The following is a 17,689-nucleotide window of genomic DNA, read 5'->3' as shown; positions in this document are numbered from 1 at the left end:
AATTAGAACAAGCCATATTGAAAACAACTTCCGCATTCCTATCGAAAAAATCCTCTTACACTACATTGACGTATTCAACTTAGACACAGACACTTTACCATGTACCGATTTAACAAAACACATCATCACATTGAAAGAAAACAAAATCATAAATACAAAATCTTACAGACCACCCGAAGCACACAAATTAGAAATCGAAAAACAAATCAAAGAAATGTTAAACAAAAACATAACCGAAGAATCAGACTCACCATACAATAGTCCAGTATGGGTAGTCCCCAAGAAATCGGACGCCTCCGGAAAACAAAAATGGCGCATAGTGAAAGATTTCTGTAAATTAAACGAATTAATTGTTCAAGACGCGTACCCTTTGCCAAACATTGATGATATACTCTCACAATTAGGAAACGCGAAATTCTTTTTTGCACTAGACCTCTCTTCTGGCTTTCATCAAATACCAATGGACGTAACGTCAAAGAAATATACAGCTTTTAGTACACCTGAGGGACACTTTCAATACAATCGAATGCCATTTGAATTAAAAAACGCCCCAGCTACATTTCAACGCATGATGGACACAGCACTTCGCGGTTTATTAAATAAATATTGCTTCGTTTATCTAGACGACATGATAATATTCGGAAGTACGATTCAACAACATAACGACAACCTTGCCATTGTATTACAGAGATTAAGAGAATTAGGACTAAAGATTCAACCAGACAAATGTGAATTCTTAAAACTAGAATTAGAATACCTTGGACATATTATCACATACGAGGGAATAAAACCAAACCCGAAAAAGATAGAAGCAGTCAAAGAATTCAAAATTCCCAAAAACCCAACCATTAAAAATCATTTTTAGGACTAGCAGGATATTATAGAAAATTCATATGTAACTTTTCAAAGATAGTCAAACCTCTGACAGACCTGACAAAGAAAGACATACCCTTTCATTGAACAGACAAACAACAAGATAGCTTTCAAACTCTCAAAGATGCATTATGCAAAGCCCCAGTATTGCCATACCCCAACTTTAACGAAACATTTACATTAGCAACCGACGCCTTTAACGAAGGAATGGGCGCTGTTCTTTCACAAAGCGACTATCCTTGTTGTTACATCTCCAGAACACTAAATCTTCCCGAAAGAAATTATTCAACCACTGAAAAAGAACTCCTTGCAATCGTATGGGCAGTAAAACGTTTAAGACAATATTTGCTAGGAAGACATTTCCTCATAAGAACCGACCACCAAGCTTTAACTTGGCTTAAAAACTGCAAAGATCCCTCATTACGACTGATTAGATGGAGATTAAAGCTAGAAGAATACGATTACGAAATACAATACCACAAGGGAAATGATAATACGGCTGCTGACGCACTCTCGAGACTCGTAGAATGACCTACAAAACATAAAAAGTTAGGCATAGGAGACAAAAGCTTCGATGAAATCGAAAAGGCACGAATAAAAATATTTTTGATGTATGTTAACGACAAAATAGAAGAAATAACCTTTGCATACGACCCGATTCAAATTCTAACAGACGAACAAGTTGACGCGATTATAAAAGAAAACCATAACGATGTTTCAGGACACTTAGGTATACAGAAAACTTACGCAAAAATCAAAGAACGATTTAAAATCCCACATTTGTTCTCAAAAGTAGAGGAATTTATAAAAAATTGCGTAGCATGTCAAAAACAGAAACAGTAATACCTTAAACCCCCACTAAACCAAACGAAAAAATAGCAATGCATATAATAGGTCCCATGCCGAAAACTAAACGAGGAAACCAATATGTTACGTCGCCTAAAACATCTGCAGGCCAGCCCGCGCGACCGGACAACAACCGGCCTGCGTAACGTCACTTCGACCCTCCATAAACCTAAGGACCCACCATAACTTTCACTTCCCTGTATTGTTTCGCCATGTGTCTTCAATCCGTTTGTCTTGAAGAATTTCTAAAGCTTAAAAATATTCTCGAAACACAGTCGGTTTTTAGAGAGGTCCTTGGGTTTATTAGGCGCACTTAAAACACGGAGAAAGCGGGTATGCACCCATTAGGAAAATCCGAATAGCCCTCTAATAAAACAAGCTAGGTTTTCCTCACGCACACAGTCATCTATCCACCACGATGGTAGGAGACTTCCTACTCATCCCTTCGAGCAGTAGTGCTGGTCATAACCAATCGACACCGCGGTTCGTTACCCTCACTTTTCCTAACGAAAGTGGGAACAACGAATCCGCGTTCTTTAGGCACAGGGGCACACCCACACCGAACTTTTCTTTCGTATTAGAAAAAGAGCGACAGTCAGTTTAAAAACTAACGCCTAACGCGGCAGTCTACACATAGCGCGAGAGTCGCATACTTCACGCAAATCTTTTGTCGGTTCTCGGTGTTGTCGAACATATATCTCCTAAATATATTATAGTGCTACGTCCATTAATACATTAACTTCCATTATAAGAGCCCTGCTCTAGCGTACATATTCATCGCATCTTTGTGCAACAAGTTGTTAACTATTTATTTCTCTACGTCAGTGTAATCTAAGTGTTGGAAATATATAATTTATAATTCTGTGAATCACAGTGTTATACAAACTCAATCACCCCTATTATCTCAACGGAAATCAGGGAATCGATCAATTCGTGGTGTCGATTGTTATAATCGTAACGGGAATTTACGACTCCCGTTGACGTCTCTCCTCGCGATTACGTCTCCCCGCAATTGGTCGAATTTACATGGTCCTTCGAGCCGGATTTCGTGCCACCAAAAAGTGCACTGACCAGTGACGACACAGTGTCGCGTGAAATCCAAGTTCCAACCACTTAATCAACTGATCAAGGGAACCGCCATCGGAGAGGAGCACCTCCGTCGCTCAGCATCTACACGAACCCACGCCGCATCGTAACGAGTATCAACCGAATCCCAGATCAACGTCCATTTGATCAAGGTAAGATCGTTCATATTATTAAAATCAAATATGGCCCAAGCTGAACCAATCAGCACGTTACGGCGGAGACGAGGCGCCCTAGCCGGTCGACTTGCAACCATAAAGCGCGAACTCGATGAATACGAAGCGTCTGGGAAGGCAAACAGAATCTTCCTAACATCTTGCCGCAGTTCGTTCGATGAAATTTGGAGGAGGATACTCGCGGTTCAAGAAGAGTTAGATGGGTTAGATGAGGGGGAAGATGCGCGTGTAGCTTCGTTATCGCAAGAGCATTGGGAGCTTGACATGCGGTTCCTAGGTCTCTTTGAGCAAATGTCAGCAACAACCCCGTCGACAACAAAAACAGGCGAGACATGCCGGAAACCAGAGCCGACCACCTTTGCAGAGGCTCGCTTGCCCCAATTCGACGGTGCCCTCGAGAACTGGACCTATTTCTACGACACGTTCTCATCCATAGTGGACCGTAACGAAAGTTTGACGAATGTCCAAAAGTTCCAGCATCTACGCTCATCTATAACTGGACGGGCCGCACAGAGTATCCAGTCACTAGAACTCACAGAGGCCAACTATCCCATCGCGCTTGACATACTGAAGGATAAGTTCAATTGCCCCCTCCAAATCTGCATGCGCCATTGGAATTTGATGCGCAACTATCCGGAAATCAAAAGGGAAACTCCAGAAGCCCTAGAGGATTTGTTGGAAACCATCAGCGTAAGTCTAAAGGCGCTCGAACACCTAAAAGAGCCCGTCACATCAAATATAGCGATTATCGAATTGCTCGCGTCGAAATTGCCCTCGTCCAGCCTGCGTAAATGGCAACGCACACTGCCCCGCCAACAGGTGCCATCCTATCAGCATCTGATAGACTTTCTCAAAACACGGGCGAACGGGACTCAACTCCTCTCTAAAGCGAAGGAATCAAAAGGGTCAACCCACAAACACCACAGTCAACGAACAACCATACCGCATGGGCGAACCTTTGCTACAACCAGCAGAACGTTGGTGTGTCCGACCTGCAACGGACCTCACGAGCTCAGACACTGTAAAATCTTCAAGGCCAAATCAGCGACCAAACGTTTTCAGATCGTGAGGAAGGCATCGTTGTGTATAAATTGCCTAGGCAGAGGACATTCGCCGACACAGTGTACATCGGGTTCGTGTCGTATCTGCGGTCACCGACACCATACTTATCTACACCGCAACCAAGCCCAGGTAGACTCACGGTCGTCGGACAGTCGCTCATCGAGCGGTCGGTCGTCGGGTAGTCGTTCATCACACAAGCGAGCCTCCACTGGACAATCACCATCTGGATCATCGAAGTCGCGGTCGTCCCACAAGTCGAGGCGTACATCCGACACTTCACGGACACCTACATCTTCGGCTCCAAGAGGTACGAAAGAGCATACCTCGTATGAGTCACGCTCAGCCCGGATCAAGAACACCACCCCAACCTCCTCGTCCAAGTCCCAACCGGGCAAAACTGACTGTCTGAGACTACGACAGCAAGGGGGATCGGACTAACAAACACATCTCCCCACACCCATCTGCATCATGATCTGTTGGCCACAGCACAGATCAAGGTTTTGAACAAACAGGCACAACCAATCCGAGCCCGAGCCTTACTCGACACTGGGTCGAGCATGAACTTTATGACCGATAAGCTCGCGAATTCCCTCGGTATAAGGCAAAGGAGATGTGCGATCCAGATCGGAGCCCTCGACAATTTGAGCACCACGGCAAAACGATACACCACGGCCACAATCACGTCGACGGACGGCAAGTATAAGAAAACATTGAGATTTCTTGTTATCCCGGCCATATCGACCTTCATACCAAGCGAGCCCATCGACCCCTCGAGTCTGGAATTACCCAGAAATATCCAATTAGCCGATCCACAATTCCATTGCCCAGCCCCGATCGATGTCTTATTTAGTACCGGATCAACATTTGCGTCGCTGTGCATCGGGCAGGTCAATCTGGCGCAACCAGGCGAACCTGAACTACGTCTACAAAAAACACGGTTCGGCTGGGTAATCGGGGGGAGTCCAACGTCCCAAACCGCGATAAATACGTTCCACGCAACTACAACGGCTCTGCAAGAGGACCTCGCACGGTTTTGGGAGATCGACGAGGGACCGGCCACTACTCATCTTTCGGAATCTGAACGACTATGTGAAGAACATTTCCGAAACCATGTCCGACGAACCAAGGAAGGCAGATACATCGTTGCATTACCATTCAACGAAAAGCTTTCTTCACTAGGGTCATCGAAGGCCGCTGCAATGAGCAGGCTCGCCTCTCTTCATCGTCGATTCCAACGCGACAAACAATATGAAACCGCGTATAGTGCTGTGATTCAAGAATATTTAGACTTGGGTCACATGACGAAGATCAACACGGATCACGCCACCGACCACGGATATTATTTACCACATCACGGCGTGATCAAGGAATCGAGCGACACCACCAAGCTCCGGGTTGTGTCCGACGGCTCAGCATCGAGTACCACGGGAGTGTCTCTAAACGACGCCCTTCATACGGGCCCGAAATTACAAGAAGACCTGAGAAACATCCTACTGAGATTCCGGTCATTTCAATATGTCCTTACCGGCGACATCGAGAAAATGTACCGTCAATTCATCCTACGTCTAGAAGATCGTCCTTATCAAAAGATTCTGTGGCGTGCCGACAACGGAGAGATCGAAACTTACCGACTCAACACCGTAACGTTCGGTCTATCCGCAGCCCCGTATCTGGCCATCCGATGTCTCAAACAGTTGGCAGAAGACGAGGGACCTCGATTTCCGAGAGCAGCGCAGATCCTACGGCGAGATTCTATGTCGACGATGCGTTGACCGGAGCAGATACGAAGGACGAAGCCTTATCATTCAGGAATGATCTCACGAAATTACTTAAGCTAGCCGGTCGAAATATCCGCAAATGGGCATCAAACGATCGGGATCTGCTACGAGGGCTACCTGAGGAAGACACCAACCAGAAACTACATCTCGGTGAGTCATCCACGTTAAAAACACTCGGCGTCTTTTGGGATTCAGCCGACGATTCCATACTATATTCGGTCAAGACGATCAGTGACACTTCCCGAGTCACAAAGCGATCAATCAGTTCAGTCATCGCACAAATCTATGATCCACTAGGATTGCTCGCGCCGGTAATCGTTCGAGCAAAAATGATTTTGCAACAAGTCTGGACATTGAAGGTAGATTGGGACGAATCCCTTCCGACAGACGTACACACAGAATGGATCAAATACCACACACAATTGCCGTTGTTAAATGCGGTAAGGTTCCCTCGGAAGACCATCATAGAATCCGCAACGAAAATTGAGCTACACGGATTCTGTGACGCTAGCGAAAGGGCATATGGGGCGTGCGTCTACGTGCGGACGACGGACCGAAAGAACAATATTTGGACTCGACTCCTCACGGCGCGATCGAAGGTAGCGCCGCTCAAATCGCTCTCCATACCACGTCTCGAATTAAGCGGGACACTTATTTTGACGTCCTTGATTTCGTCAATACGACAGGCCCTGACGACCAAGATATCGCGGATAGTATACTGGACTGACTCCACCATCGTGCTTCATTGGATAAGGTCTTCGCCGCACACCTTGAAAACATTTGTGGCGAATCGAGTCGCTGAGATACAGATCAAGACCAATATCTCCGACTGGCGTCATGTGCCTACCGACGATAATCCAGCGGATCTCATCTCCCGAGGCCAGATGCCCAAGGAATTCCTATGTCCGTCCATTTGGAAAAACGTGCCAAGGTGGCTCCTGCAAAGCGAAAACTATTGGCCGGTCTGGAGCCCGACACCGGTAATCGACCTCCCGGAGCAAAGGAAGACGATCTGTCTGAAGACGAATATTAACGACAACACACTCCTCCATCGTTACTCGTCTTGGCCAAGACTAATAAGAATCGTCGCCTGGTGTCTTTGATGGAGACATAGGCAGCACCGATCTGCCCATCTCACCACAGACGAATTAACTGCAGCGCACAACAAACTAATAACGATAATACAATCCAGTCATTTCGCGCCTGAAATTCGGACCCTCCAGAAAAATCGAAGCGAGGACGTTGGAGGGAAACTACAGCCATTAAACCCCTTCCTCGACGAAGATGGGATACTCCGGGTAGGAGGACGACTAACCAATTCCGCCATACCCTTCAGCCAAAAACACCCGACCATCCTGCCGAAATCCCCGGTGACAGAGATAATTATAGAGCAAGAGCACCGGAACAATCATCACACAGGGACACAAGCTACACTATACGCGGTGAGACTGCGCTATTGGCCGATCGACGGCCGTAGCCAGGTATGGCGCACTCTCAGAAGGTGCGTCCGCTGCTGCAGAGCCAACCCTCTACCAGTGGAATACTTGATGGGTGATTTGCCAGAGGCGCGCATTACCGAATCGTGGCCGTTCACGAACGTCGGAATCGACTACTGCGGCCCATTCTACATCAAGGAGAGGAGGGACCGCAACCGACGTAAAATCAAGACGTACGCCGCCATATTCGTTTGTTTGGCGACAAAGGCGGTCCACATAGAGTTAGTCAGCGACCTAACCACCGACGCCTTCTTGGCCGCGCTACGCCGTTTCATCTCGCGGCGAGGATACTGCGCAACGATCCTCACCGACAATGGCACCAATTTCGTCGGGGCTAACCGGGAGCTGCAAGAACTCCGGACCCTATTGCAGTCCGACGACCACCAGGATAGGGTACAGAATTTTCTCGCCGACCGACAAATACAATGGCGTTTTAATCCTCCGAACTCACCACATTTTGGCGGCTTATGGGAAGCCGCGGTTAAAGCGTTCAAACGCCATCTCATCCGCGTTGTCGGCACGGAGCTCCTGACCTTTGAGCACCTCAACACCCTTGAGATCGAAATTGAAGCCATTCTCAATTCACGCCCACTGACTCCCATCTCATCCGATCCGAAAGATCCTCCTGTCCTCACTCCCGGTCATTTTCTAATCGGTGACACACTAACCAGTTTACGGGAGCGTGATTTCAGGACAGTTCCATCAGGCCGGCTATCCAGTTGGCAGCGCATTCACCAGATTAAGCAGCACTTCTGGAGCAGATGGTATCGAGAGTACCTAAATGAACTAACCCGCCGCAACAAATGGGACAAGGGCAAACATAACATTCGTGAAGGCACCGTAGTAATCCTCAGGGAGGATAACGTGCCCTCTATGCAGTGGCCTTTGGGCCGCGTAATCAAAGTCCATCCAGGAGCCGATGGAATCATCCGGACCGCTACCGTGCAGACGGCAACAAGCATCCTGGACCGCGGTGTCAAAAGACTGGTCCCCTTACCCATCCACCCAGATCCAGACGAGGCCGAACGTCCACACGGAGCGAAGGAGGTCACCAACGACGCACCTGACTCCACAGCCAGAATTTGATCGGTGCCCTCTCAACGGGGGGAGGATGTTACGCCGCCTAAAACATCTGCACGCCAGCCCGCGCGACCGGGCAGCAACCGGCCTGCGTAACGTCACTTCGACCCTCCATAAACCTAAGGACCCACCATAACTTTCACTTCCCTGTATTGTTTCGCCATGTGTCTTCAATCCGTTTGTCTTGAAGAATTTCTAAAGCTTAAAAATATTCTCGAAACACAGCCGGTTTTTAGAGACGTCCTTGGGTTTATTAGGCGCACTTAAAACACGGAGAAAGCGGGTATGCACCCATTAGGAAAATCCGAATAGCCCTGTAATAAAACAAGCCAGGTTCTTCTCACGCACACAGTCATCTATCCACCACGATGGTAGGAGACTTCCTACTCATCCTTTCGAGCAGTAGTGCAGGTCATAACCAATCGACACCGCGGTTCGTTACCCTCACTTTTCATAACGAAAGTGGGAACAACGAAACCGCGTTCTTTAGGCACAGGAGCACACCCACACCGAACTTTTCTTCCGTATTAGAAAAAGAGCGACAGTCAGTTTAAAAACTAACGCCTAACGCGGCAGTCTAAACATAGCGCGAGAGTCGCATACTTCACGCAAATCTTTTGTCGGTTCTCGGTGTTGTCGAACATACATCTTCTCTCCTAAATATATTATAGTGCTAAATCCATTAATACATTAATTTCCATTATAAGAGCCCCGCTCTAGCGTACATATCTATCGTACTATTTATTTCTCTACGTCAGTGTAATCTAAGTGTTGGAAATATATAGTTTATAATTCTGTGAATCACAGTGTCATACAAACTCAATCACCCCTATTATATCAACGGAAATCAGGGGATCGATCAATTCGTGGAGTCGATTGTTATAATCGTAACGGGGATTTACGTTGACGTCTCTTCTCGCGATTACGTCTCACCGCAATTGGTCGAAATTACATATGGTATAACGTTATAACGTATTACGATATATGGTATAACGTTATAACGTATTATGTTATACTGTATAACGTTATAACGTATTTCGTTATATGGTATAACGTTACAACGCAATACGTTATATGGTATAACGTTATAACGTATTACGTTATATGGTATAACGTTAAAACGTATTATGTTATATGGTATAACGTTATAACGTGTTTCGTTATATGGTATAACGTTACAACGCATTACGTTATATGGCATAACGTAATAACGTATTACGTTATATGATTTAACGTTATAACATATTACATTATATGGTATAACGTCATATCGTATAACGTTATAACGTATTATGTTATATGGTATAACGCTATAACTTATTACGTTATATGGTATAACGTTATAACGTATTACGTTATATGGTATAACGTTATAAGGTATTACGTTATACGGTATAACGTCATATGGTATAACATAATAACGCATTACGTTATATGGTATTACGTTATAACGTATTACGTTATGTGGTGTAACGTCATATGGTTTAACGTTATAACGTATTACGTTATATGGTATAACGTTATAACGTATTACGTTATATGGTATAACGTCATAACGTAATACGTTATATGGTATAACTTCATATGGTATAACGTTATAACGTATTACGTTATATGGTATAACGTTATAACGTATTACGTTATATGGTATAACGTTATAACGTATTGCGTTATATGGTATAACGTTACAACGTATTATGTTATATGGTATAACGTTATAACGTAATACGTTATATGGTATAACTTCATATGGTATAACGTTATAACGTATTACGTTATATGGTATAACGTTATTACTTATTACCTTAGATGGTATAACGAAATAACGTATTACGTTATATGGTATAACGTCATATGGTATAACGTTATAACGTATTACGTTATATGGTATAACGTCATATGGTATAACGTTATTACGTATTACGTTACATGGTATAACGATATAACGTATTACGTTATATAGTATAACGTTATAACGTATTACTTTATATGGTAAAACGTTATAACGTATTACGTTATACGGTATAACGTTATAACGTATTACGTTATACGGTATAACGTTATAACATAATACGTTATATGGTATAACGTTATAACGTATTACGTTATATGGTATAACGTCATATGGCATGACGTTATAACGTATTACGTTATATGGTATAACGTCATATGGTATAACGTTATAACGTATTACGTTATATGGTATAACGTCATATGGTATAACGTCATATGGTATAACGTTATAACGTATTACGTTATATGGTATAACGTTATAACGTATTACATTATATGGTATAACGTTATAACGTACTACGTTATATGGTATAACGTTATAACGTATTGCGTTATATGGTATAACGTTATAACGTATTACGTTATATTTTATCACGTCATATGGTATAACGTTATAACGTATTACGTTATATGGTATAACGTTATAACGTATTACATTATATGTTATAACGTCATATGGTATAACGTTATAACGTATTATGTTATATGGTATAACGTTATAACGTATTATGTTATATGGTATAACGTTACAACGCATTACGTTATATGGTATAACGTTATAACGTATTACGTTATATGGTTTAACGTTATAACATATTACATTATATGGTATAACGTCATATCGTATAACGTTATAACGTATTATGTTATAGGGTATAACGCTATAACTTATTACGTTATATGGTATAACGTTATAACGTATTGCGTTATATGGTATAACGTTACAACGTATTATGTTATATGGTATAACGTTATAACGTAATACGTTATATGGTATAACTTCATATGGTATAACGTTATAACGTATTACGTTATATGGTATAACGTTATTACTTATTACCTTAGATGGTATAACGAAATAACGTATTACGTTATATGGTATAACGTCATATGGTATAACGTTATAACGTATTACGTTATATGGTATAACGTCATATGGTATAACGTTATTACGTATTACGTTACATGGTATAACGATATAACGTATTACGTTATATAGTATAACGTTATAATGTATTACTTTATATGGTAAAACGTTATAACGTATTACGTTATACGGTATAACGTTATAACGTATTACGTTATACGGTATAACGTTATAACATAATACGTTATATGGTATAACGTTATAACGTATTACGTTATATGGTATAACGTCATATGGTATGACGTTATAACGTATTACGTTATATGGTATAACGTCATATGGTATAACGTTATTACGTATTACGTTACATGGTATAACGATATAACGTATTACGTTATATAGTATAACGTTATAACGTATTACTTTATATGGTAAAACGTTATAACGTATTACGTTATACGGTATAACGTTATAACGTATTACGTTATACGGTATAACGTTATAACATAATACGTTATATGGTATAACGTTATAACGTATTACGTTATATGGTATAACGTCATATGGCATGACGTTATAACGTATTACGTTATATGGTATAACGTCATATGGTATAACGTTATAACGTATTACGTTATATGGTATAACGTCATATGGTATAACGTCATATGGTATAACGTTATAACGTATTACGTTATATGGTATAACGTTATAACGTATTACATTATATGGTATAACGTTATAACGTACTACGTTATATGGTATAACGTTATAACGTATTGCGTTATATGGTATAACGTTATAACGTATTACGTTATATTTTATCACGTCATATGGTATAACGTTATAACGTATTACGTTATATGGTATAACGTTATAACGTATTACATTATATGTTATAACGTCATATGGTATAACGTTATAACGTATTATGTTATATGGTATAACGTTATAACGTATTATGTTATATGGTATAACGTTACAACGCATTACGTTATATGGTATAACGTTATAACGTATTACGTTATATGGTTTAACGTTATAACATATTACATTATATGGTATAACGTCATATCGTATAACGTTATAACGTATTATGTTATAGGGTATAACGCTATAACTTATTACGTTATATGGTATAACGTTATAACGTATTGCGTTATATGGTATAACGTTACAACGTATTATGTTATATGGTATAACGTTATAACGTAATACGTTATATGGTATAACTTCATATGGTATAACGTTATAACGTATTACGTTATATGGTATAACGTTATTACTTATTACCTTAGATGGTATAACGAAATAACGTATTACGTTATATGGTATAACGTCATATGGTATAACGTTATAACGTATTACGTTATATGGTATAACGTCATATGGTATAACGTTATTACGTATTACGTTACATGGTATAACGATATAACGTATTACGTTATATAGTATAACGTTATAATGTATTACTTTATATGGTAAAACGTTATAACGTATTACGTTATACGGTATAACGTTATAACGTATTACGTTATACGGTATAACGTTATAACATAATACGTTATATGGTATAACGTTATAACGTATTACGTTATATGGTATAACGTCATATGGTATGACGTTATAACGTATTACGTTATATGGTATAACGTCATATGGTATAACGTTATAACGTAGTACGTTATATGGTATAACGTCATATGGTATAACGTCATATGGTATAACGTTATAACGTATTACGTTATATGGTATAACGTTATAACGTATTACGTTATATGGTATAACGTTATAACGTACTACGTTATATGGTATAACGTTATAACGTATTGCGTTATATGGTATAACGTTATAACGTATTACGTTATATTTTATCACGTCATACGGTATAACGTTATAACGTATTACGTTATATGGTATAACGTTATAACGTATTACATTATATGTTATAACGTCATATGGTATAACGTTATAACGTATTATGTTATATGGTATAACGTTATAACGTATTATGTTATATGGTATAACGTTACAACGCATTACGTTATATGGTATAACGTTATAACGTATTACGTTATATGGTTTAACGTTATAACATATTACATTATATGGTATAACGTCATATCGTATAACGTTATAACGTATTATGTTATATGGTATAACGCTATAACTTATTACGTTATATGGTATAACGTTATAACGTATTACGTTATATGGTATAACGTTATAAGGTATTACGTTATACGGTATAACGTCATATGGTATAACATAATAACGCATTACGTTATATGGTATTACGTTATAACGTATTACGTTATGTGGTGTAACGTCATATGGTTTAACGTTATAACGTATTACGTTATATGGTATAACGTTACAACGTATTATGTTATATGGTATAACGTTATAACGTAATACGTTATATGGTATAACGTTATAACGTATTGCGTTATATGGTATAACGTTACAACGTATTATGTTATATGGTATAACGTTATAACGTAATACGTTATATGGTATAACTTCATATGGTATAACGTTATAACGTATTACGTTATATGGTATAACGTTATTACTTATTACCTTAGATGGTATAACGAAATAACGTATTACGTTATATGGTATAACGTCATATGGTATAACGTTATTACGTATTACGTTACATGGTATAACGATATAACGTATTACGTTATATAGTATAACGTTATAACGTATTACATTATATGTTATAACGTCATATGGTATAACGTTATAACGTATTACGTTATATGGTTTAACGTTATAACGTATTACGTTATGTGGTGTAACGTCATATGGTTTAACGTTATAACGTATTACGTTATATGGTATAACGTTATAACGTATTACGTTATATGGTATAACGTCATAACGTAATACGTTATATGGTATAACTTCATATGGTATAACGTTATAACGCATTACGTTATATGGTATAACGTTATAACGTATTACGTTATATGGTATAACGTTATAACGTATTGCGTTATATGGTATAACGTTACAACGTATTATGTTATATGGTATAACGTTATAACGTAATACGTTATATGGTATAACTTCATATGGTATAACGTTATAACGTATTACGTTATATGGTATAACGTTATAAGGTATTACGTTATACGGTATAACGTCATATGATATAACATAATAACGCATTACGTTATATGGTATTACGTTATAACGTATTACGTTATGTGGTGTAACGTCATATGGTTTAACGTTATAACGTATTACGTTATATGGTATAACGTTACAACGTATTATGTTATATGGTATAACGTTATAACGTAATACGTTATATGGTATAACGTTATAACGTATTGCGTTATATGGTATAACGTTACAACGTATTATGTTATATGGTATAACGTTATAACGTAATACGTTATATGGTATAACTTCATATGGTATAACGTTATAACGTATTACGTTATATGGTATAACGTTATAACGTACTACGTTATATGGTATAACGTTATAACGTATTGCGTTATATGGTATAACGTTATAACGTATTACGTTATATTTTATCACGTCATATGGTATAACGTTATAACGTATTACGTTATATGGTATAACGTTATAACGTATTACATTATATGTTATAACGTCATATGGTATAACGTTATAACGTATTATGTTATATGGTATAACGTTATAACGTATTATGTTATATGGTATAACGTTACAACGCATTACGTTATATGGTATAACGTTATAACGTATTACGTTATATGGTTTAACGTTATAACATATTACATTATATGGTATAACGTCATATCGTATAACGTTATAACGTATTATGTTATATGGTATAACGCTATAACTTATTACGTTATATGGTATAACGTTATAACGTATTACGTTATATGGTATAACGTTATAAGGTATTACGTTATACGGTATAACGTCATATGGTATAACATAATAACGCATTACGTTATATGGTATTACGTTATAACGTATTACGTTATGTGGTGTAACGTCATATGGTTTAACGTTATAACGTATTACGTTATATGGTATAACGTTACAACGTATTATGTTATATGGTATAACGTTATAACGTAATACGTTATATGGTATAACGTTATAACGTATTGCGTTATATGGTATAACGTTACAACGTATTATGTTATATGGTATAACGTTATAACGTAATACGTTATATGGTATAACTTCATATGGTATAACGTTATAACGTATTAGGTTATATGGTATAACGTTATTACTTATTACCTTAGATGGTATAACGAAATAACGTATTACGTTATATGGTATAACGTTACAACGTATTATGTTATATGGTATAACGTTATAACGTAATACGTTATATGGTATAACGTTATAACGTATTGCGTTATATGGTATAACGTTACAACGTATTATGTTATATGGTATAACGTTATAACGTAATACGTTATATGGTATAACTTCATATGGTATAACGTTATAACGTATTACGTTATATGGTATAACGTTATTACTTATTACCTTAGATGGTATAACGAAATAACGTATTACGTTATATGGTATAACGTCATATGGTATAACGTTATTACGTATTACGTTACATGGTATAACGATATAACGTATTACGTTATATAGTATAACGTTATAACGTATTACATTATATGTTATAACGTCATATGGTATAACGTTATAACGTATTACGTTATATGGTTTAACGTTATAACGTATTACGTTATGTGGTGTAACGTCATATGGTTTAACGTTATAACGTATTACGTTATATGGTATAACGTTATAACGTATTACGTTATATGGTATAACGTCATAACGTAATACGTTATATGGTATAACTTCATATGGTATAACGTTATAACGCATTACGTTATATGGTATAACGTTATAACGTATTACGTTATATGGTATAACGTTATAACGTATTGCGTTATATGGTATAACGTTACAACGTATTATGTTATATGGTATAACGTTATAACGTAATACGTTATATGGTATAACTTCATATGGTATAACGTTATAACGTATTACGTTATATGGTATAACGTTATAAGGTATTACGTTATACGGTATAACGTCATATGATATAACATAATAACGCATTACGTTATATGGTATTACGTTATAACGTATTACGTTATGTGGTGTAACGTCATATGGTTTAACGTTATAACGTATTACGTTATATGGTATAACGTTACAACGTATTATGTTATATGGTATAACGTTATAACGTAATACGTTATATGGTATAACGTTATAACGTATTGCGTTATATGGTATAACGTTACAACGTATTATGTTATATGGTATAACGTTATAACGTAATACGTTATATGGTATAACTTCATATGGTATAACGTTATAACGTATTACGTTATATGGTATAACGTTATAACGTACTACGTTATATGGTATAACGTTATAACGTATTGCGTTATATGGTATAACGTTATAACGTATTACGTTATATTTTATCACGTCATATGGTATAACGTTATAACGTATTACGTTATATGGTATAACGTTATAACGTATTACATTATATGTTATAACGTCATATGGTATAACGTTATAACGTATTATGTTATATGGTATAACGTTATAACGTATTATGTTATATGGTATAACGTTACAACGCATTACGTTATATGGTATAACGTTATAACGTATTACGTTATATGGTTTAACGTTATAACATATTACATTATATGGTATAACGTCATATCGTATAACGTTATAACGTATTATGTTATATGGTATAACGCTATAACTTATTACGTTATATGGTATAACGTTATAACGTATTACGTTATATGGTATAACGTTATAAGGTATTACGTTATACGGTATAACGTCATATGGTATAACATAATAACGCATTACGTTATATGGTATTACGTTATAACGTATTACGTTATGTGGTGTAACGTCATATGGTTTAACGTTATAACGTATTACGTTATATGGTATAACGTTACAACGTATTATGTTATATGGTATAACGTTATAACGTAATACGTTATATGGTATAACGTTATAACGTATTGCGTTATATGGTATAACGTTACAACGTATTATGTTATATGGTATAACGTTATAACGTAATACGTTATATGGTATAACTTCATATGGTATAACGTTATAACGTATTAGGTTATATGGTATAACGTTATTACTTATTACCTTAGATGGTATAACGAAATAACGTATTACGTTATATGGTATAACGTCATATGGTATAACGTTATTACGTATTACGTTACATGGTATAACGATATAACGTATTGCGTTATATGGTATAACGTTATAACGTATTACGTTATATTTTATCACGTCATATGGTATAACGTTATAACGTATTACGTTATATGGTATAACGTTATAACGTATTACATTATA

General features: G+C 37.8%; 1 protein-coding gene across 1 annotated transcript; it reads left to right on the top strand.

Moving 5' to 3' along the window:
- Positions 1-4,597: 4,597 nt before the first annotated feature.
- Positions 4,598-5,812, top strand: LOC143302796 (uncharacterized). Its single transcript, XM_076619120.1, has one exon. It carries the CDS (start codon positions 4,598-4,600, stop codon positions 5,810-5,812), a length of 1,215 nt encoding a protein of 404 aa, XP_076475235.1.
- The last annotated feature ends 11,877 nt before the right edge of the window (positions 5,813-17,689 follow it).

This window comes from Bombus vancouverensis, chromosome 6 (genome assembly GCF_051014615.1).
Source record: "Bombus vancouverensis nearcticus chromosome 6, iyBomVanc1_principal, whole genome shotgun sequence".
NCBI lineage: Eukaryota > Metazoa > Arthropoda > Insecta > Hymenoptera > Apidae > Bombus > Bombus vancouverensis.
This window is presented reverse-complemented; position numbering and strand designations above follow the sequence as displayed.

Bases quoted from the DNA above. Each gene is read 5' to 3' on its own strand.
- LOC143302796 (XM_076619120.1), top strand. From the start codon at position 4,598: ATGAACTTTATGACCGATAAGCTCGCGAATTCCCTCGGTATAAGGCAA.